This window comes from Syngnathus typhle, linkage group LG1 (genome assembly GCF_033458585.1).
Source record: "Syngnathus typhle isolate RoL2023-S1 ecotype Sweden linkage group LG1, RoL_Styp_1.0, whole genome shotgun sequence".
Taxonomy (NCBI): domain Eukaryota; kingdom Metazoa; phylum Chordata; class Actinopteri; order Syngnathiformes; family Syngnathidae; genus Syngnathus; species Syngnathus typhle.
The window spans coordinates 26,856,494-26,880,472 of record NC_083738.1 but is presented as its reverse complement, the minus strand read 5'-3'; the positions used below and the strand labels follow the sequence as shown (position 1 = coordinate 26,880,472).

At 44.3% G+C, this 23,979-nt stretch overlaps 1 protein-coding gene across 1 annotated transcript in view; it reads right to left on the bottom strand.

Moving 5' to 3' along the window:
• Positions 1-23,979, bottom strand: part of LOC133162526 (neurexin-1-like) — a 266,581-nt gene that overhangs the window by 181,174 nt on the left and 61,428 nt on the right. Inside the window, exons 4-5 of the mRNA XM_061291765.1 lie at positions 17,242-18,344; positions 627-647 (exon numbers count right to left, since the gene is read on the bottom strand). Of these exons, the coding sequence (XP_061147749.1) occupies positions 627-647; positions 17,242-17,953 (733 nt within the window). The 5' untranslated portion in view covers positions 17,954-18,344. The remainder of the gene's footprint in view (positions 1-626; positions 648-17,241; positions 18,345-23,979) is intronic.

Sequence of the window (23,979 nt, the reverse complement as noted above, 5' to 3'; positions counted from 1 at the left end):
CCTAGCTCTCCAAATGTTGGGTTCCTTGAACCCAGCTGACATAACTCCTACACACATGCAAAGAATGTAAAAACAGGAATCCATTTTTTCCCATGTCAGAACTAAATGAGAAATGTCAACTCCGACTTGCCTGAACTTTTTATACGCTAGCGAGCAGTATTCAAATGACCACAAGCAAACGGCCCGTTTTGAAAATGAAAACACACACACTTGGTGCGGGGAGCGAGAAATGGTGTTTCGCAATTTGACAGGCAATCCATCACCCGCAACTCAACGGGACTCAGACGCTCATTTAAGGCAAAGTATTTGCCACTCAAGCGCCGAGATCATATATTGTTGACGTGACCATGTTGTTTGGGACCGACAAGCGACACAAAATGGAGTCCGGTGCCAAGAAAGACACGAGTTATAGGCTAATAAAAGAGACTCAAAAGTAAATCCTGGAAGGAGAGAAAATAAACGGGAGTAGGGGCTGGAGAGTTTCCACTTGTGTCAGAAACGGGTCAATTTTGGAAGTCACTTCAAACCGCAGTCCACCGTGACAATGCACAAGAGCGTGCGTGAGCGAGCGGCCGCCATCGGCAGCTGCTCGACCGCACGGTCGAGGAAGCAAGCGTCAGTCTTACCTTCGACGACGTACTCCTCAGCTTCGGGGGGAAGAATCCAAAGAGGGAGCAGGGAGAAGAAAGGGGAAAAAAAATGGACGCATTAGTCACGTGTTTTACAGACATGTTTTACAAGCTGGCTAGCTTAGCTCTAATTTCAGTTAAATCACTTTTTGAAACAAACGCATTTTTTTACCGAGATCAAACACAGACATTAGCAGCTAAGTTAGCATTCAATCATTTTTTGAAACAATTTCCTTTTATCAAACAGAAGCTTTGCTCTGAACTTCATCACACTGTCAAAAACTTTTTCCTGGGTGAAAAGTTAATCCGTGAGCGACGGCCTTTACAGATTCCACATTAAATCTCTACGATAAAGGCAAAAAGAAAAGAAAAACCTGCGCCAGATAAATGGGCCTTTGCGGCTCAGACTTCCTTTTCCAGATAAAGAGAGAAATAAATAAATCAAGTGACTGATTTGGATCAGTGCAACGCAGCACATCCAGGATGAAAGGAGCCAAACGAGATGTGGGGTCAAACCAAGACGATGGCGCAGATGAGAGTGATACCGAGGCAGGCGCTTTTTGTCGTCGGGAAGGAATGTTCCGCTCGAGGAAAATGTTCAATAATTGAAAAATGAGCTGACTTTCACCTACGAGGACGTCAACGTACAGGGATTGGGAGAGGCCACCTGCAGCAGAATTTGGTCATATTTTGTCACCATTAGTGGTGGACAAGCCGGCTGCAGGAAATCCAGTCGAAATAGCTCCATTTGTAGTTTCTGTTGTGTTAGTTTTAGGGTTGCAGTCCGTCTTTTATTTTATTTTATTTTATTTGTTTACATTCTAAATTTGCTGATCGGTGGATGCCTGAACATTGCAAACAATCAGCACCTTTGGGGACGAGCAGAGTGATAAAGGCTGGAACGGTTATGGTGGGATTTAAAAATAATAAAAATAATACATCAATAAAATGATAAAATAATGAAATGATGAACGTGAAATAATAAAATAAAATAATAAAATAATGAAATAATGAACGTGAGATAATAAAATAATAATAAAATAATGAAATAATGAACGTGAAATAATAAAAGAATAAAGCAATTTTTAATGTACTTTACATTTAAAAAAATCTCAGAAAGAAAGAAAGACAGCAAGAAGGAAAGAAGGAAAGCAGGAAGAAAAGAAGGAAAGCAGGAAGAAAAGAAGGAAAGAAGGAAGGAAAGAAGGAAAGAAGGAAGGAAAGAAGGAAGGAAAGAAGGAAGGGAAGAAGAAAGGAAAGAAGGAAGGAAGGAAGGAAAGAAGGAAAGAAAGAAGGAAGGAAAGAAGGAAAGAAGGAAAGAAGGAAAGACGGAAAGAAGGAAAGAAAGAAAGGCAGCCCTTCTCCCAGAGTGTCAGATGATTGATGGCAAGCAACAGGCTCATAACAGACACGGCGGCCTGCAGTGATGTGGAAAAAGATCAAACTATATTTCATGAAAAATATTGAAAGGAATATTTTCACAAAGGCTTCCATTTGACTAAATTTGCCCCCGGGCCGGAGACTGTGGGCCAGATGGCCGCATCGCTCTGAAGGAAAAAGAAAGAAAGAAAAAATACCTTCTGGTAATCTCTTAAAAGGTTTTCACTGTGGGATTATGAGGACCCACCACCCCGAGATCAATCTGCGCCGACTTGTTGCAACTTGAAACGGATTCTCTTTCCCTTTCATCCTTCCCTTTCCTCGGCAGCCATTTACATTGGAGGAGCTTACGCGAGCCGTAATCAGATTTCCAAGAGTAAATTAATTCTCAGCGCTGTTATACATTTGAGACAAATGCTATTTCCACTGAGCTCCGTTTAAAGTGACCTACAAGCCCTGCTGAAATTTTGCTGAATTCATTTTCCAACGTGAGCGGGATCATGTTCTTTAGTCCTCTTAAATCCTCTTTCAGATCTTTCGCTAAGTAAAGCGAGCGAATCTCTACCGTCCGATTGTTTGTTGCCGTGGTTACTAATTTATGACATCTCCGGATTGGAGAGGAATGTTGTGCAGTGAAGGTCATGGCGGCGGGGGGGGGGGGGGGGGGAGCGTCGTGCGTCCAGTCTGGCAGTTTACTGATGATAGCAGCACATCGGTATCGACACCCGGCACTCACCTGGGACGGCGCATCTTATCGTTGCAAAACCCGGGGAAGACAGGAGAGATGGGGGAGTATGCGGGAGATAACGGAGGGGAGGAGGGGGAGGGGTAGATATGAGACGTTAAGCAGCGGCGCAGTTTGACACCTTGGCAAGACGACTTATCTCCCATCCGAGTGAGAGGCAGGGACGGGAATGCCGAAAGAAATGTCAGCCTCTCGCCTTATTTTTGGCTAACTGTCGCTTTATGTGGCGGGATGTTTCAAGGACGGCCTAATGGGGTTCGTGGCCACCACGTAAAGTCATCGGCCACCCAAGGTCAGGGCTAACCAAAAAGTACTGTCCCCGTCGAGACGCTAATGAGACATTCTTACACATTTGCTTCATGTGGTCCGGCTAGCAAATAAACAAACGACCTCCAAGAAAGCCTCTTTAATGATCCAACGCAAGTCGGCTAACGATGATGTCACACCCACGTTCATTTGTTGGATATTAACCGAAGCGGAGTCAAGGTGGTGAAACAAAAGTTTGATGCTGGAGTCGTAAGAAAAAAAAAAAAAAGAGCCTAGCGTAGCCGTGTAGCGCTATTAATCAATCCGAATCAATAAGGTTCTTGCTCTGACATGGACAAATAAGACCTCAAACAAATCTGATCGAGTCCCGTCCGTCGCTTGGCTCGGACACGTGTCGAGCAATTTGTTGTGAAGATAAGCCAACAAGAAGATCAACGGGCGCTCGGATAGAAGCCGAGGACAAAACAAACACTAAAAAAAAAAAAATAGAACACCTGACACATTTGTTGATCTCCCCTCTCGCTCTTCTCAGCTCTGTTTATTTGCCGGGTTTTTTTTGGACCCGGAGTCATCCGTCGATACCCCTCGTAAATTGCCTCCGTCGTCGCCGGCAAACAAAAGCCGATTCACTGGGAATGAATCGAGAGAGGAGCTAAAGACTAAAGGGGCAGATTTAGTGACGATTATCGACCGTCCCGATTGAGTTAGGACTGCTTGGCTCGGTGCGTCGACGATTCTATTGTGGAGAAGAGGAAGACACTCAATTCCCGTTTCTTGTTCTCGGGACTTGTGGACGGAACGAATGGAAACGATTCATGTAGGCAAGCAAGCCGTTGTAAACATTACACTTGAGTCAAATGAAACAATTGACAACATTTCGAAACTTTCCAGACAAAGCGAAGTTTCATAAGTTTTTACCGGAATGATCTTTCGTAACCGAGCCGCCGATGCTGCAAAAATCCAAGTACCGTTTTTTTCCATGTATAATGTGCCCCCGTGTATAATTCGCACCCAAATTTTGACTCCTACTTAAGTCGGTAAACATAAAATTATTTCAGAAAAAAGATCATCTTTGGGAACAAGCGGATGTTATTCTGCCGGTCAGTATCACTGCGCATGCGCTAGCAAACTCAATAGCGGAGAAATGTTTCGGATTTGTGTAGGGTACATTGTGACAGCAAACGAGCAGGTGATCGAGCAAGCGTCTGATACCAGAGCATTGTGTTTGAAGTGAACAGCAGAGACGAAAGCGCATCTGTAATGGCGGCCTCCGTATCATATCCGGTTTAAAAAAATAAATAAAAAATTGTACTCATGTATAATGCGCACCCCAGATTTTAGGACAATAAATTAGGTAAATTTTGCGCATTATACATGGAAAAAACGGTAAGTCCCGCTAAACGCTCGTCTGAATTTACGGTTGCAAAATTGATGCGAGGTCAAGAAGTATAAATACAAGGGGGTCAAACTTATTTTTGACGTGGGCCGCATCGGCCATGATGACACAACGAACCGATGAATAACTAGTTTTGAATCTTGAGACTAGTAAAAACTGCTCATATATTTAAAAAAAATGAACGGTGATAAAAATGACTCGCAACATGACGACAATTTGTAATTTTAGTATTGACAAATGAAACCGATGTACAATTTGTCTTCGCGGGCCACATAAACTGACATGGCGGGCCGTCCGGGCCTTGTGTTTGACACCATTGCGCTAATATAATACAACTGACTCTCAGAAAGGAAGAGGAGACCCCCGAAGCAGGTCGAGACCAGATTTGTTAGTAAAACATCAACGTAAGCGAGCAGAAACCTCGGGGAGACAAGCGAGACGAAATTATTGTTTTGTTTCATCACAGGCACATTCATTTTGGTTTTGTTTTGGAGCCAAACAAACCTTTTGATTTTCCTCTGCAAAAAAAATAATAATAATAACTTCCCACCTCTGCGGCGAATAACGGTTGCCGTTTTTTTTTTTTTTTGAAGTCTAATAAATGTTGCGGAGACTTTGGTTGCTTGTTGCGCAACCGCCGGGGTGACTGCTTTTGACGTTTGACTTTGAAATGACTGAACTTGACAAAAAGGGCCTTGGGATATTGTTTTCATGTTTTAAGTCATATACTTTCATAGTAATTCAATTTTTGGGGGTGTTTATAAAGTCAAAAGTTCATTTGGTGGCGCAAAAGTGCATCTAGTTTTAAATTTCAGAATATGAAACCAGGCCAGGAGTAACGGAGGGAAAGGCGAGACGTCGGCCAAAAGCGTGACAATGACACGCTGACCTTTTGGAGACGCGTCATCGCCTAAGAAGACACGCCGGTGACAGTTTCGAGCTCGTGACTTTAGAGTTGATTGGCGAGAGGAAAACAAAGAGACAAGACGATACGCTTGCGGCAGCCGCTGAGGCTTCAGCCCAGATGCCGAGGCTAAAAGAAAAAATAATTAATAAAAAAAATCTGCTCGTTGCTTTGTCCTGCTCGGATCGGGAAAAAGTGACAAACGATCGGCCTATTTTTGTCAACTGGACCTTGAGCTGTCAACTCTTTGCTTTGTGTGATAAAATAACGGGTTAGGGTTTTTGTTTTTAAAATAGAGTATATGTATTCAAACCCACTTGTGACTTTTATATTATAAAAAAAAGGATGGCATATAAAGTGGGTCATTCCCATAAAAGCCTTTGAAGCTCTTATCGTCAAATGTAATACACGGAGATGAAATGAGTAGCGCCACGAAGGGAAACACGTTTTTTTTTTTTTTTCACACAATGCACTCTTTCAACTGTTAAATTAGTCTTTACAATTCTGGCTCCTTTTTTTAATGAACTATTATTTCATTTCGACACCAACGCTGTGTACAGTACACTAACAAAAGCAAAACCAAACAGAGGGAATTGTTTTGGGCAGTAAGGAAAAAAAACGGAGTGCCGTGAGTAAACACTAAAGACTAAAGTCGGAAATCTTGTTTCGGATTCCGACTGCCCATCAAATCGGAAAAAGGTCTCCAGATAGAAGACTCGCGTGCTTCTGGCAGATCAGGAAAAGCTTATCCATGCTTTTATCGCTGCTCGACTTGATTGTTGCCATGCTATTCCGACTGGAATCCCTCAAAAGAGCAATATAAAGCTGGAGATCATTCGGAACGCTGCCGTTGGAGTTCCGACCACAGCAAAGACCATTCCAATCCTTACATTTCCCTTGTGTTACTTATATTCTATGAGTCTCATCTATTTATAGGTATGTCATATTTTCCTATTGGCCTGCCTGAGGAATAAGATAAGATAAGATAAAATAAGATAATCCTTTATTATTCCCTCAATGGGGAAACTCCTATTCCTAATACGAATGAAAACTAGCTTTGTAGCAATAATCCGGCAAATTTACGTTGGTTTTTATTCCGATGTTCATTTATTTGCATTGTCCTTATTCAAATAAATAAATTCAATGCATTAAATAAATAAATTAACTAAACTAGCTAAATTATATTAAACAAATTAAATAAATACAGAAGACAGAGCTTTCTAGCTTTGTAGCAATAATCCGGCAAATTTACGTTGGTTTTTATTCCGATGTTCATTTATTTGCATTTTCCTTATTCAAATGAATAAATTCAATGCATTAAATAAATAAATTAACTAAACTAGCTAAATTATATCAAACAAATTAAATAAATACAGAAGACAGAGCTTTCTAGCTTTGTAGCAATAATCCGGCAAATTTACGTTGGTTTTTATTCCGATGTTCATTTATTTGCATTGTCCTTATTCAAATATATAAATTCAATGCATTAAATAAATAAATTAACTAAATTAGCTAAATTATATTAAACAAATTAAATAAATACAGAAGACAGAAACAAATAATCAATAAATAACTGGCTCCCAGTCAGTTGTAGAATAGATTTTTAAAATACTGGTTTGTAAATTACTAAATGTCTTAGGTGTGGAAGATATACAAGAAAGGCCGCTAGAATATAAGCCCGAAAGCAGACCGGTTTTAATTAGTAGAGCACAGGGTTCAATGCAAACATGGTGAAGCAGCATTTAGCGGTTATGCTGTACGCAAGTAGAATAAAATAACAGAAGTCAATTTTGCCTCAGGTGTGTCCCAATGTTTGGTTGTTTTTTAGTTATAATGTGGAGCACAACTGCACAGTGTAAATAAAGCCGCCTTGGCTTGCCTTGACTGGAAGGATGCGGACAGCGAGATGTTTATTTCATGCGTTCCGTTTCGCAATCAGATTGCATCTTAATCTGATCCCAGTATGCAATCTGCGGCTGCAGTATTTCCATGAAGGAATCCGCTCATCAAGCTGTAATCTCGTCAAGCCCGGCATCAAATACGTTTAGGTTTTGCCGAAGACACGAAAGATACGCAAGGGTTCAACTGGGTACCAGCTATCAAGCAACATTTGTGATCTCTTCAGATTGACATGAAAAACCTGCATAGTCAGCAATTTTCTGGATTTGGCGGGGGGGGGGGTGAATTTTCTTAATCAATAGTTGCCATTACCGCTGGCTCCGCCCCCTTTTCGTCTCATGTTCATGAAGATGAAGCTGCAGGGTAAAATGGATTTCTTCTCCTTCACTCTCTCAAGCTGCCACATTTTCTTCATTATTTATGCAAAATTGCCTCCACTTTAATTAGCTCAGACCCCAAACATTATTTTTTCATGCTTTGATGGTTTTTGGACTCAAAATGGGCAAATGTGATACATTCTTTTCAGGCTGGACAAAATATACACGTAAGAAATCATACATGCTGATGATATGATGATTGGATTAGAAAATAATAAATACTCCAGAGAGCTTGTCTTTTCTTAGAACACGTCTGCAGTTTTACGACAGTGTGCATTCAGTCAGAGGCGCCTTGCAAACAGTTGTTCTGTTGACAGATGAACGCTTCCGTCGCTTGTACCTGCCAATTAAAATCTGTCCATCTGCCGTGCGGGATGACTGGCACTTTGTGGATTCAACACGAAGCGTCGGGACAGGCGCGGTCTTTGCGTCACATCCCGCACAGACAGCTGGCAATCCCGTCTTTCATTCACAGACCGGATTTTTCTTTTTCTTCAAAGACGGCCAGGTGAATAGTTTTCAAAGGCTTCCATCTTGATCTGAGAAGCGGCTCATCAGGCCACGAGCTAACACAAGCTTACATTTGAAAAAGGTCGGCAGAGAGTTGCTTGAGATGAGAGAAGGCATCATCTTTGACCCAGATAGCTGATAGCGTACATGCCGGACAAATAAAGGCGGCTGGCAAATGTCCACGGTGTCCCTGGAGCCCAGACCGATCGCTTGTAATATGCTGCCGCAGATGTAATGCAACAATTCGGGGGTTATTGCTTTCTAGTATCAGCTTCGGCGGTGACACACATGAAGGTCAAAGGCAGACACCCGAGCCGGGAGGTGATTCAATTGCCTCAGACTTGATTACGGTCTTACAGCACTCTTGCGACTGCATCATCAGGTGTCATCCATCATTCATGGAGCTGCCGCTCTGCTTAACGACAAACGCTGAAAGCTAAACTTGCACCCAGTCAATAATGGATGAGCGCGGAGGTGGCGTCCGCTCGTCTTGAGTGAAGCTTTGTCCGGATTAGCTTTGACCAAAGTCGAGCTACCGCGGCTAGCGTGCGTGTTGATGCGGCCAGCGTGTGTGCTAACGCAACTATCGTGCGCGGCTACCGTGCGTGCTACTGCGGCTACCGTGCGTGTTGATGCGGCTAGCGTGCGTGCTAGCGTGACCCCGGGATGACCCTAATCTGTGCTCTCTTTATCCTCATGCCAACCTTGAAAGGGCAGCTGCCAATATTGCACCGTTATTATTTTTTGGTTCCACCCCACAACTGTTTATTGTACTTTCATTAGCCGGGCTCCGTCATTCTAATTACGCCGACATCTTTTGCGGGGGATAAAAGTTAATGAGCTTTTATGAAATAATGACTTGACCTTTTTATTTATTCATTTCCACCGACGCTTCCCTCTCCCACGTCTCCGCCTCCCTCCATGTTTGGCGGAACTTCCCTGGCGGGGTCCGACTGGCAAACAGTCTGGATAACAATTCCGGTGATTTGTCCTCATAACTGATATAAATAAAATTTGAAATGTAATCGATGCACACTGCATTTCCTCATATCGTGAGCATTGATGGGAACAAAATGACGGGGCGGGCAAAGTCCGCCGGGTCTAAACATCTGGTCACCCTAACGTCGGTGCTGGGGTTCAAAAGATAGCGAGCTATGAATCGACCCATGAGCGCTCAATGTGCACAGTTCCGGTTTTGGCACGACGACTCAAAGAAAATGAACCAGATGTGACTGCAACCTAATCTCGTTCGTTAGCGTACAAGAAGCCATTTGACTCGGCTCGTTAAAGTTTGCGCTTGAGCACATCTTACACCCCGTAGAGGAGTGATGGTCACCGCTGCAAAAGCGGATGTGTCAGGAACCAATCGAGCTATTCCAAATCAAGCTCCTTCCCAAAACCCAAGATGGGAATGTGACCCGGGAGCAGACGTGCGCGTGCTCCGGTCACAAACAAGGTCCGCAGTGCAGCGTTGAGCCTGCGGCCGTGCCGTGGCACTGCGGCACTTTCTCGGGCTTGAGGCCGTTCATTCCGCTTGAGACGTACCCATGATCGACCTTAAGCAGTTCACATCTGGGCCCCCGACCCACCCAGCACGGTTCTGTTGCCCGTCAATCTGAGAGTACGTCTTTGCGGCTTCTCATCGAGACAGCGGCCGGCGAAGCAAAGAATACAGAAGGAGGGAATACAGAACCAAGGAGCCGGAAGGAGAGCTATAACGACCCGGCCACTTTTTTTTTTTTTCTCTCAGTCTGGTTCGCAAGAGTGAATGTGAAATGGGCTGTAGGCGTCATGCAAAGGGACAGCGTTCGGATGGGTCAGTGATTCGCCAAATAGGACGTTCCCGCAGAATGCGCTGCGGCACACATCCAGATGGGGGGGGGGGGGGGATTATTGGACCATTGTAACAACAGCAAGTGAAAAGGAAATCTTGCCGCTCTTCTCAAGACTTTCTGCAAGGTCTGACAGCTCAATTGTCTACATGTGACAAAGTTCATGACGTGTTCTGAATATTCCTTTTCAAGATTCGACTGAATATAAAATAGACGAGATGCGAAGCGAGACAAGAACACGTCGGGTTTCCTCACTTCACCTTTGCCATCGTTACCGGTGTCAATAATTTAGCTGGATCAAATGCTAGCTCCCTCCTCCCTGTGACACCAAATTTAGCGGGAACGGCGCTTTTGTTTTGACGGGTTGAGCTGATGGCGGGCTTTTCAGGAAGCGTACCCCCGCCTCTTCCTTCCTCCAAAATTTCTTTAAAGGAAAGCGGCGGCTCTGTGAGTGACGGATGTGTCACAGACTTTCACTGCAGTGAAAGTTGACTGGTCGGCGGCTTGCTGCCAAGTCGTAAAAAAAAAAGCCAAGAGGACCTTTGGAAGACACACAACAGAAGGGACTTGACTGGTCTGTCACACCACAGGAAGCTTGACGTCACTTAGATGAAGGTCAGGAAGAATCGGGTATGATGTTATTGTGTTTTAGCCAACAAAGCCTTCGAACGTGCCAGTCAGACTAAGATCAAATTTATTGTAATGTAGCCGCTCAAACACAAAAGACAAAAAAAAAAGATTTCCTCACAAAAATTTAGCGAGTGTCAAACTCATTTTTGTCCCAGGCCGCTGATGAACTAATTTTAAAATCAGAGACCAGTAAAAACTGCTCAAGTATTTTGAAAAGATGAAGAGTACCGTATTTTCCGGACTATAAGGCGCACCGGACTATAAGGCGCACCTTCAATGAATGGCCCATTTTAAAACTTTGTCCGTATATAAGGCGCACCGGACTATAAGGCGCACCATTAATGCATCATGTCAGATTTTTATTCCAAATCAAATCATTCTCCATTTTATCTTTTTTATTCCAACTTCAGATGGAACAAATTACTTTATAATCACAAAATAATGATCCATAGTCTTTTTGATTCATGATTCATAGTCTTCAGAAGGCCACTTATGATTGATTTCATGACACAATGCTTTGGGCCAGTTTAAATTTAGGAATTTGGTCCATATATAAGGCGCACTGGACTATTAGGCGCACTGTAGGCTTTTGAGAAAATTTGAGGTTTTTAGGTGCGCCTTATAGTCCGAAAAATACGGTAATCCAAATTGCTAAAAATATCTCTATTTTTTTTTTTTTAAAGTGAAGACAATTTGTAATTTTAGTATTGAAAAAAAGTCAATGCCACATGTATCTTTACGGACCGCATAAAATGTTGTGGCGGGCCATATCAAGCCCCCGAGCCTCGGGTTCGACACCAATTGATTCAAACACTGCTCATTTCCTCGATGTCCGTTTTTCTATGCTTGTGCAATAAGTGAAGACATCCCATGAAATTTTATGCGCGGGGGGTTACAAAAATGAACTAATTGTGTTTGTCTCTCTGTATTTGTTTGTTTACGTGCTCGTTTATTTCCCAGATTACGGCGTCGGCTGTCACATTTCACGCCGGGGCCCTTCGGAGCCACCGAGGAGTCCAGACTGTTATTTCCACCTCGGTGCTGTCTACCTGATTGCTGGCCCGCTTGTTTCCCTGCTGCCTGCCACCTGTGCCATGCTATGCTATGCGACACACACACAAACACACACGGTGAAAAGCAGGCCATCTCACAGTGGTGACTTGGCCGGGTAAACACTTCCATCTTTAGCGCTGAGGTGTCACGACCAGGGTTTAGTCTTCCGTTTGTTTTCGTGTGACAAACATGTTGCAGATGGCGATTCCGCAACCCGACTTAGTTCAACATTAACACCCCAACGGAGGAGGATAACAGGATAAAGCCAAGGTTGATCCTCCACGAGCGGCTTTGTGTGTTGTGGGATTTGTGTGTTATTGTCATGAAAAGCATCACGGCGGATTTCGTTTCGGCCGCTTCGCGGAGACCGAATGGAGTAAAAGCGCCACGACGCGATCGAAACCGCAGAGGAGGATTGCTCGGGAGGCCGAAGGTGGCGGGAAGTCGGGTCGACTTTTTTTTATTGATGGTTTTAGCCCTACAAAGCCGAAGATATCAACGTCAAGCAGTCCTGGCCGTTTAATATTGCGGCGAATCGCCGTGCGGGGATGATGCGGCTCCGAGTCCACCGGGAAAAATAATCCACTCCTTGTTCCCGCCGTCGCCCGCTTGATGGGTAATGAGATAGCGCCGTTTCATCACACGCCGGTCCGGCGTGATTGTCAGCGGCCGACGGAAATGAAACCACGGGGTCCGCTTGGTTTTGAAAATGAAAAAGAGGCCTCGTTTGACCGGAGGGAATTTTCGGGCTCGGAATTCTTTGTCACGAAAAATGTCTTCACTAAAAACATGATTTCCGAATATAATGACTGACTTTGTATGACTTTGTTACGATGACGGAGTTAATTTAATCCATGGCTGCACAACGAGCATTGTTTATTCCGACGCCGAGACGCGCGCCTTGTCTAGCGTTAATGCGCGGCTTAGCGTCACGTCGCGACAACAGCTGGCAGACGGAGGGAGCAGTGTCCATTGTTGAAGACAAAAAAAAAAACTTGGCACCGGCCCCGGGCATAACGAGATTAACCCTATTTTACCGTCAACGGCATTTACAGTGAAATGGTGTAATTCGCAGCATCGGGGATGACCTCGCCTCCCAGACGTATCGCCTGGCAACAAGCCCGCGTAGCTAGCCGGAGAATAAGACGAGAAAAGGCCGAGCATTGTCATCCAAAGCCAAAAATGCGTCAGTCTCAGTCCGGTTTGGCAAATAAAAGACTTTTGATGAAGAGACAGTCAATATTTACCTTTCCTGGCCAGGATAGGTGTCAATGTTTATGCTAATGTGTGATGAATTGCACTGGCTGTGAAATAAGATGGCGGCTGTAAAGAGAGAGAAATATTGTGGAAGGAAAGTTTTGGCAGCTTAGTTTCTGGAAAGTGATTTTTTTTTTTCCCTTAAATTTGAAAGCCTCCAGTAACTGTCATGTACGGCCTATATAAAATTGTCTTGAGGCTTTTACACACTGCAACAACGAGGCACTCTAAAGCCCCTGTCCCGACTGTCACGTTAGACTCCGCCCCCTCGCTCTACCAGCTCTCAGTCACACGCACACACTCGTGGCCGACGCGCTCTAAAGCAGCCCTCTAAAGTGCACGCACTCGTGGCCAACGACGAGGCGCTCTAACGCGGTCACGCTAGCAAACTATCCGAAGGGAAAGCGCATTTCTTTTGAGTGTGGGTATCAAATCGACAAAAAATTCTAAATTCTCTTGACAGTTTCTTGAAGAAACAAACTGCAAATGTTTACGCTGCCCTGAATGAACAACATTCATAATGAAGTTGTTTTTTTGGCGCTACTAGCATAACCAGCGTGGGATTTGAGTGACAGCAGCAGAAGCAGTTTGCGTTTTGGCAGTCGGTGCTCATTTCCTTTGTAATTTGGCGACTCTGGCGCCACATTAACACCATAGGCGGTCTTGTCACTCGCAAATCACATTGATTGAATAAACAAATCCGTCATCAGCTTTGATTCAGGAACCAGATCGGAATGCAAAAAGGCGCCGTCGCCACACGAGCGATGGCGACGACTTCCGCGGGTTTGCCAAGTTGGAGCGTCAAGTGGGTGTCAGGCCGGCGCCTCGCTCGCTCCTCCACGACTGACAGCGGGATTTAATTGTATCTGACAGACGCTCGCCCGGGCGGCCGTGCACCCCGGAGCCAACCGAGGTCTCACCTGACAGACTCGCGCGAGGGAAGCGCTGGGCTGGAAAACATTCGATTGACACCCTTGCTGGAGGCCACTCGTTTCCCGCATGGCCGGCGTCCTGCGCGGCGGAATTTTGTCGCATTTTATACAAATCGGGACGCTACCACGGTTGCCGTGAAAATGTAATTTACGGATTCAATGCGAGTTACATAACTGTTAGTCAAAGTGAGAACACGGTCTGGTATTTTTGGGACGCATGTACAAAGCACGTAGCGTAGCGATCGGCATGTAGCGGTAATCGTATCCCTTGGATAATAATCGTTTCCAAACGTTCATTTCATGCAGTTTGTATTCAAATAAATGTGAGATAAATCATGTCTGGCTTGAAGAAATGTGCGGAAGGCAAATGCGCGGAACAAAACAAACCAGAAGGTCAATTTCAGGATGACAAAACCACTGAAGGACAAAAATTCCCTGTTCGCAAATCTCAATTTGCGTATATCAGGCGAGACCTCGGTTGGCTCCCAAAAAAATCTGTCCGATCTGTCAATTTGAATCTAAGCACTCAGTGATCATCTATTAAATTCCGAATGAATTATATATTTATTCCTGCTGTCCACTTGTTTGTCGAAAACGAATAAATACATCACCGAACGGGCGGTCGGCCATAATGACCCAATTTACCAACGCCGAGCCAAGAACACGTCTGAAGAAAAATGAAGACGGAGCGAATGTTTTTTTGTTTGCTCCGCTGCTCCGTTTCCAAAGGACAAACGTTTCCCGCAGTCACTGAAGCGCCGCATTGCTATTCAGCTCTCAATTGAGCTTCTATCCGCCACGCGGCAATTTGACACGGAGCGCACAGACAGGCGGAGAGGAAGACGGAAAGTCGAGCAGCAGGAGGAGGCGGCGGGCGGGCTGGCTGGCTGGCTGGCTGGCTGGCTGGCTGGCGAGAGTACGGCGACTACGGCTAAGCAGCAGTGACATCATTTTGCGCGCTATCAAGGCTGCCTTGAACAACAGACGCGAGTGAATTAAGCAGCTTTTGTGAAGCTGCTGAAAGGTTGCTCAGCGCTTCCCACGTGGCAACTTGATCGCAATCAGGGCCGTGCCGTGATTACGTTCTGGCCACGAAGCAATCTGTCCAAAGTAAAGAGAGCAGTTGCTATTCAGAAAATAAGATATATGGGTGGAAATCACTCATTCATCCACCACTTTTATGTATTTATCGCTATAGGAAAGAATGTGTCTTAAAATGTTGTGAGTAAAAGTCTGAACGTATCTGACCGTTGCTGTACTTTTTTTTTTATATTAAGTTGCTTAAATATGCCAATGAGGGGCGAACATTTGCAACGGTTGGCAAAAGTAGCCAAAGCAAGTTCACGTCACGGTTTATTCACCAAACATTCGCCAACGGTTTTAGTGTTTTGTTTTTTTGTTGTCCTGAGGAAATTTTCAATGTGTTCAAAATTCCCTTGTTAAAAGAAAAGAACTGGTAGACCTGCTATAAAAACAAAAAACAAAAAGAGACTCTTAAAGATTTTTTGTTTTGTTTATCCCCCCAAATAAAAATAAATAAATTAAATAAAAATATCATATATAATATATATACATATAATAATAATAATAGTAAATGAATAAATAACGGTTGCAACGGTTGGCAAAAGTAGCCAAAACGAGTTCACGTCACGGTTTGTTCAAACATTCGCCAACGGTTTTAGGTTTTTTTTTGTTGTTGCGAGGAAATTTTGAATATGTTCAAAATTCCCTTGCAAGAAGAAAACTGGTGGACCTGCTATAAAAAAATAGAATAATTAGAAGAGAATCTTAAACGTTTTTTTTGTTTGGTTTATCCCCAAAATAAATAAATAAAAATATCATATATAACATATAAATATAATATTAATAATAATAATAATGAATAAATATAGTAGTGAGATGCGAGCATTTTTCTTTAGGTAGACTAACCGAGTATTTGTATTCCGTTACAAGACAGGGCTGATGGAAAGTGTGCCACCGAACTCCTGTCACATCATGCCAACGCTTCTACCCCCATTGTTAATCATTGGACTTGAGCAAAATCCATTTCAGAATTTGTCAGCGTGAAACAAATAGGTGGGGAGGGGAGCTAGATGTAAGCGCGGCGGGAGCCAAAGTGCTGACAGTGGTCAAAGGTAAAAAAAAAAAAAAAAAAAGAAGAGATAAGTGTGGGGGGGGAGAGAGAGAGAGAAAATGTCTTGTTGGGAGGTGAAGAAGAGATGGAGAACCCAGATAGCCTTGAGAGGAGTGGGGAGGGGCAGGGCCGGCGAGCTGGATGAATGTGCAGCCGAGGCACAAGCACAGAAGATATGGAAATGGGATGTGTCAGGGAGGGAGGAAGGAGGAGGTCGGAAAACGTAAGCGAGTTTGACACGAGCTGACAGCACAGGAGAACTTGAAGCAGCTAAAGAGACAAAAGGCCCGCAAAGAAAAGAAAACCAACAGTGTTTGATATCTCTAAACTCCGCCGTCTGCGCTCTTTCAAAGACTCATCGTGTCACATCTATTTCAACCATTCAATAAAAACGCCCCGTCGAAAAAAGATGTACTCCAAGAGAGTGAATCCTTCCTCTGGGCCAGTTGATGGCTTTAAATGGACTTTAACCTGGAGTCCATCTTATACTCCATTGGGCCACCTCACCCCGAGGAACTCAATCAAGTGCGGGATATCGTTGCAAAGCCAAGAAAATACCTCATACCGCTCGTGCCCGTTGGTTTTCTATAAGATCCCGCAAGGAGCTGAATAAAATATGACTTTTGGAAGTCGAGACCGAGACAAGATCAAGAACGTATATATCTGGGTGGAAAAATCACACACTGAGTAGGATCTTTTTTTTTGCCAACAAAAACTAATTCTGCTATGGCATTTGTGAAATAGTACGGTGAAACTGCACTCCAGGCAGAAGGAAGCCCAGGCTGCTACTTTTCTCACTGAAAACTAGTACAGGCCTGCTCAAGACCAAGCGAGAACTGGTACAGGCCTGATCCAGGACCAAGCGAGAACGAGTACAGGCCTGATGAAGACCAAGCGACAACTGGTACAGGCCTGATCGAGACTAGGCAAGAACTAGTACAGGCCTGATCAGGACCAAGAAAGAACTAGTACATGCCTGATCTCAACTAGTCTTAATAAAAAAAAAAAAAACCTCAGTCCTCATCCTGTCTAAGATTGAGACAGTCCTTCATTTTCAAAACAACCCAGACCCTTTAAAAGTGGCCTCGGGACCAAGATCAACCTCAAGAACTACATTATGAGGCCTTGCTACTCAGGTAGATCTACCAAGATGTTACATACTCATTAATCACCGCTATCCAACAAAACCCGAACAATATATGTACAATAATGTAACACTGAATGTAGAGTCTTGAAAACTGAGATTGGTTTCTGGAAGACGAACAATACTTTTCAAAGACAGGTTTGGTCACTTACCTTCCTTGCAGTATTTCCCCCTGAAGCGGGTGTGGGTGCAGTCGCATTGAACCTCTCCATATTGGATCGAGCAAAAGCCTCCATTGAAGCAGGGATTCTGTTTGGTACACAGGTACTCCAGGTCGCTCTGGATGCCCTGGCTGTTCAGCAGGGTGGGGGGTGTCTCTCCCACTTTCAGGTTGGAGATCAAGCCCATGAAGGGGGGCTCATACTTGACCGTGCTGGAGGTGAGCGCCGAGAGGCGTACGTCGGGCGGGATCCCGCCCACAAAGAGGTCGCTGACCACGGCCATCTCTTTGCGCTTGGACTTGACCTCCGCCACTTTGGTCTCGCCGTCCACCATCAGGAGGGTCTCCCGGTAGTTGCGGGTGAGCAAGACCATGTGCCAGCGGTCGTCGTTGACCCTCGTCTCCAGGTGTGAAACGGCCGGCTCGGCGCAGTGGATGGCGAAGCGCAGCTGGAGGCGTCCGCCGGCGATCAGCAGCTCCAGAAAGTCGCAGTTGCCGCCGTCGTCCAGGTAGAGCACGAGAGCTTTGCTGATGTTGCTCTTCAGGCTGAAGCTCAACTCGCCCACCGAGCCGGCTTCCCAGCGGCCGTAGCGGGCCCACTGGCCGGGCGCCCCCCCAAACTCCAGTGTCCTCGTTCTGGAGAGCAGGCTGACCAGGGCCAGTGCCAACAAGGGCCACCATGGGAATCTCAAGCCCCTTATCATGATTTAAGAGGTAGGATTTTTTTTTTCTGCTGAAGTCAATAAATTTGAAATGTGACTAATAATTATTCACTCTTGGGAGCTACGTGAGAAAAAGCCTAGTAGGGGTCTTTTTTTTTCTCCCTCTAAATTTCCTGACGACTCAGCAGTTCTTTCCAGATCTCCCTGATCTAATTCTTTGTCCTTATCCTAACTCTCCTTCGCCTCTCCATCAGTTGGTGCCTCTTGGATTCTGAGGAACGGAATGAAAAATAAGAGACGAGGAAGGGGAGGTTGGGGCGAGTTCTTCTTGGTCTCTCTCGGACCAAAGAGCTCCTGATTTCAGTGGACAGCCATTTTTATCTGGAGCGAGACGAATTAAGTGAGTCCCATTGTGATGGGGGCGAGGCAAGACCTAGGAAAGACAGAAAGAACAGTTTCAGGTATATTCAGTAAGTCCATGATGCAAATGAGTATTGTTTGGCCTTGACGGAACTCGGCCCATGGAAAGCGGATCTTAAGACGTGTGAATCACACGTCTATGCAGCTGGTCATTAGCAATAGCAAACATACGCGTAGCCTTGAATCCGACGCTAAAGTGCGAAAGTTGGCGGCAATATATTTCTGGCTTTCTTTGGGTGATGCTTATATTAATCGGGAAGAGAAGGCACAATCTTCTGCTTGGAATGGAATTTTTTCTTTTTTTTTAATTTGATGCCATGTGTGCCAGACTGAGCGCGCGACAAATGCGTGAGCGATCAAATCTGTTGTTTTGGTCTCAGTCCGTCTGTGTTTGCCGACAACGCAACCCTGTGACATCCGAAAGCTTTTCCAACGAACGGGCTCAAACTGAATATTTGACTTTCCCGTATTGCTGATTTTGCTGACAGGCAAAATTTAAGGACAGTGAAGACTGGGGGCATAACGGCGTCTCTGTGGATGAAGCTCATGACGCTTTGATTGTGCTTGCAGCCCTTACGGAGTCATTTCATTAGGGACTTGAATTCATACGAATATTTCAAATATTGTCGTTTGGATCAAACGAAAGGATTTCAGTCATCCGTCCAAAATGTAAAGGACTAAATCCAGCGCGTTCCGTTTTGAGCCCCAATGTGTCTCAGCTGTTGCCTTAAACAAAAAAAAATAAAGAAAAGACGGCTCTCTCAGTGGCATCACGAGAGGCAAGTTGAGTGAAAGAGCAGTCTACACACCCTGACCCGACTCCTTGTCAAATCGACGCCTCGAGACTGCTGCACGCTCATGTGAGCGAGAAGCGACCTATTTCCTCCCCCCCCCATCAACCCCGTGGGAGCCGTTGGCATCGGGATCACCCCACCCCTCCCCTCCCCCATCACTTGAGGACTCTATGGCGCAAACTGTCCCATTTCATATCTTGACATCATCACTTGTGGCAAAGTTAGACTTTGTAATATCTGACGTGTGTAACAAAGCATAAACACCTCCAGATTTTCCTTCAGACTCAACACAGGACACTGGAGTTATATATCCTCGCCACTCGGCGTTTACTTTGCGCCTCATTTCCCATTCTGACGTCTACAATGGCTTTGAAAAAGTCCTATTGTAATAACCCAGACAAAGACTAAAGGAACTATAGCTCAAACACATATTTACATATCCATCGGTGTGCACAGGCATCAGTGTGCGAGGATTATACGCATTTAATACACACTTACGACTCGAGCCAGACACACACACGCACGCACACACTCCGGCGCAGGCAGGAGTCATTAATCCTATCCTGTAAGAAGCTCAGCGGGGAAGCATCCGTCAGCATGAGGCCGCTGCTGCCGCGCTCTAATTAACCAGAGACTCACGTCGAGAAACTTTTAATATTCGGCATGGGCAGCGTGCAAAAAAAAAAAAAAAACATAAGTGGCGTCGGGCAAATTTAGGGTAAAAAAAAAGTGCCGCTTAGTCGTTTCAGAGGGAAGAAGTCCTGGCAAACAAGAAGGGGAAGATTGGAAGACGATGTTTTGTCTCAACGAAAACAAACAGGAATGTGAAACCTAAGGAAAAGAGCCCATCTTCCTTGGGGGAGGTAAGAAAGTGAAACGCCAAGATGGCTTTTGGAGCCCCTCCAGATGCGAGCGAGCTCCAACGGTTGCTTGGATGGGCCTCGTCATCTCTAAGCCGCCAGTAGAACGGCGCCGCTAACTGCTTTTATCCCTGTTGAGGAGATGCTAATGAAGCAGATCAAGAGCTTTAGCCTTGCCGTTAGCGCGGCAGATTAATCTCGACTTTGAGCCGCCGCGAGTCATCGTCGCTTCGCCGTTGTGGCGACGATACCTTGACGAGGTGACGGAATACGGTTGGATTGTCGTTTCGGGTGCTTTGACCCCAAGGCGTGCATGTTTAGGAACGCTAGTTTTCAAGATATAGAAATAGCTCCTCAACGTAGCGGGGACGTGACGGGTGAATCGCGATTGTTTGGGATTTTTCATTGGTGCTCATTTTTTATTTCGTTTTGACTTTTTTTTTTTTAATTCAGTTAGTTGTAATTCGATTTTTAGCTTTTTGGTGGGTTTTATTGAGGAAAATGCTTTATTTGAGTCTAGTTTTTATTAGTTTCAGTAATTGTTTTAACGTTCTTTTTTTATTTTTCCTTTCTTTTTTTCTTTTTTTTTTTCTTTATTATTTTATTATTCAGTTAGTTGTAATTTGATTTTAGAGCAATTTTCTTTAATTTTGGGTGTTTTTTATTGAGGAAAATGCTTTAAATAAGTTCAGTTTTTATTAGTTTCAGTATTAGTTTTAATGTTCTGTTTATTGAGTGCAAGTTAAAAAAAATATAAAAATAAAAAGCTGATTAAATATCAAGTAATAAAGTCAACTACGATAAACAACTGTATGGTCTTCCCTCTTCTGTTGGGAAGCACAGCAATAATAAAATAAAAGAAATAAAAATAATAAATAGAAAATAAATACATTTAAAATGAAAGCTCATGTTTGACATTAATTGACAAAGACAAAAAAAAAAGGGCATTTTCACCACAATTACCCAAAGTCATTTTCATTTGTATTTAATTTGGTTGAAAAAAAAACAAAACATTTTAGCTTTAGCTACTTTTCATTAACAGTAACAGCCATCCCTGGATGAAGCGAGGTAACATTTCATCGATTTCTGCCACATGGAGCGAGCTTTGCATGTGGAATGTTCAAGCGCCATCCAAGGCAGCTGGGGGGCAACTCCAGCTTGTTTACACGACGCAACTTTATCTCTCTGCGGAAGATACTCAACAACTTCCTGTTGCGATGTTGTGCATGCGTGAAATGCTCGCTGCGGGCGACCGGGGAATATGGCCGATTAGGTTGGAGTGCGTGGGTGGCGCCGTGCTTGCGTGTACGTGCGTGTGCGTGCGTGCCCGCCAGCACGCGTGTGGCTGTCCTGGTGCCCGGAGATGTTTTGGGTAGAAGAGCACAAGGCTCAGTGGTCAGGCCTTGAGACTCTCCCTCTTCCAATTAAGCAGCCCAGCAGCCTGCGGCTTCGCCGGCCTTATCTGAGCCAAAAAGAGGCGAGGGTTTCAGGGGTGACCGAGTGAGACAGCACGCGGCGAAAAAAGACAGAGAAGGCTGGCGTAGATAACAAGACGACGAACTGACAGAGGGGGGGGGGAGGAGTGGCGGGTGCCCTGGCGCCTTGCCTGCGCCATATCTTTTCAACTTCAAAAATGCTTTCTTTGGTTCCATCTGTTGAAAATAGCCACGGAGGTATTTTCATTCAACAGATGTTAAAATAAGTGCAAGGGCTTGAAGTGGCTCGCACTTCAAGTTCACAGCATAATCAATGTAAAACAAAAAGAATTAAGACAATCAAACTACCGTAATTTTCGGACTATAAGTCGCACCGGAGTATAAGTCGCACCAGCCATAAAATGCCCAAAAAAGTGAAAAAAAAAACATTTATGTATATAAGTCGCTCCTGAGTATAAGTCGCCCCCCCACACAAACTATGAAAAAAAAAAAACGCGACTTATAGTCCGAAAATTACGGTATTTAGCCTTTGGAATACTCCTCCTAGCGTAATGCTAACACACAATTGAATGGAATTTTTGTTGTATTTATAAACAGTGTCCATTAGAAACCTTGGGTTTTAACTTTACCACTATTATTTACCATTATCAATGACGCATCTCAATTAAAAAAAGTCACATTATAAATAATATACACTGTACTGTAGAAAAAATGAATTGATATGAAGTCGAGAAGGACTATTTTTTGAATAAAGACAAGCAGACATTTATGATCAGTGAAATACAGACTCATTTTTTCTTCAACAATATGTTTTATAAATTCACTTCCGAAAAAAATATTGGCCAAACCAGTCAGTTTTATGTTAAGTAGGGTTGTCGGCATTGGCTGAAAGTAACTAATAACTTGTGATCTAACTTGGTTCCTTTTAAAAATGAAATAATCAGTAAAGTCCATTCTAAAATGTTCAATAAGTTACTTCTAAAATCGAGTAATCCGTAAAGTAACTGCATTACTTTTTCCATTCTGAATATGCGCCCATTTATTCGAAGTCGAGACCGTTGCAGGCAGCACAGAATGGCATTTTCAGCAACATCTACCCGGGGAACGCAAATTGTCTTTATCTCTTGTCTCCTCAGAGGCCCCGAAGACAACGACGACAGGGCAAGCATTCATTTGCCAAAAAAAAAAAAAAAAACCCTCACATCGGACGATTGGTGACACTTTGCAGCGTCGGCAGAAGTCAAAAAGCAACGAGAGCAAACACGGCAGGCCTGTGAGGACCAATGACCCGGGGCCTCAATCGTGCAGCTTTGCGGCGTCCGCTCGGATTTCTGCACGGACACGAGACTGCAAGGTGGACAACATGTTCCTCGTCACCCCCCGCCCCGCAAGACGCTCAGCTCATTACGAGCCTTTCAATTCACTTAGTATCATTCTAACGGTGCCCTATTGATCCCCTCCGAGGCAGAACCTCACTGACACCTCTCTTGCATGCCTCCTCTGCTCCCATGAGGAGGCCACAAGCGAGGAGCGATGTGATGAAACACGCATGCCATGTCTCCACTCCCCGCTAAGCAAAAAAAAAATAAAAAATTCGTTCGCCTCTCCTTTGGCGGCCGCAGTTCTTAATCCGAGCGAGCGGGAGGGAACATGCACGGGCATGGCGGTGTCGCTTTGTGACTCACAAGAGGGAAGTAGCACGAAGGGAGCTTGAGAAGATGCGAGGTGACACGCAGCTTTGTGTGCGCACATACACATATGGACAGGGAAGACACAAATAGGCAACGATGAAAAACACGATGTGTGTGTGTGTGTTGTGTGCATAATGTGCGCATATTTGCGAGCCTCCGGGCAGACGACGTTGGAGAATAAAGAAATAGATTATGCAAGCAATGCTCACTCTTTCTGGATTTAAAAAAAAAAAAAAAAAAAAAAAAGGTAATGCGGGAGGAATTTTTTTGAGCAACCAACCTGAACAAATTGCTTCCACTTTGGGGATACCGACGATGGGAAAAAGCTGAATAGACAAAGAATGGAGAGGTGCCCTCAAGGGGTCTGCTTTGGTTGGCTATTTATACTTTGCGCTTGAGGCAAGGTTGTTAGAGTTGACAAATATAATGAACAATAAACTGCAATGATCATTTCAGAACTATTTTGCGTCCAATAATTATGTCACTGCTCCAAGGTGCTGACAAAGATACTTAAATTGTTTGTAGCACAAATGCTAACAGCGCTATATTTTTTTTATGCTACGTCAGACATCTAAAATGTCCCGTTTGCACGTTTTTGTCTTTAGTGTCACATCCAAAGTGTCACCGTCAAAGTGACTTTAAGAAGATGTCCGCCGATGGATTTCGGCTTGCAATGTGTCAGAACGGACGAGATTAGAGGCAGCTGTACCAAAAAAAAAAAAAAAAAGAACTGTCGCTCTCCATCTTGCATCTGTTCCTGTTCTCCGATTCGAAACTCATCATATTGTAACAGCAAAGCTTCCCACCCAATCGCGATCATTGTTGACGGTGAGAACAGAATAACGACGAGCATAGCCCGCGACGCCG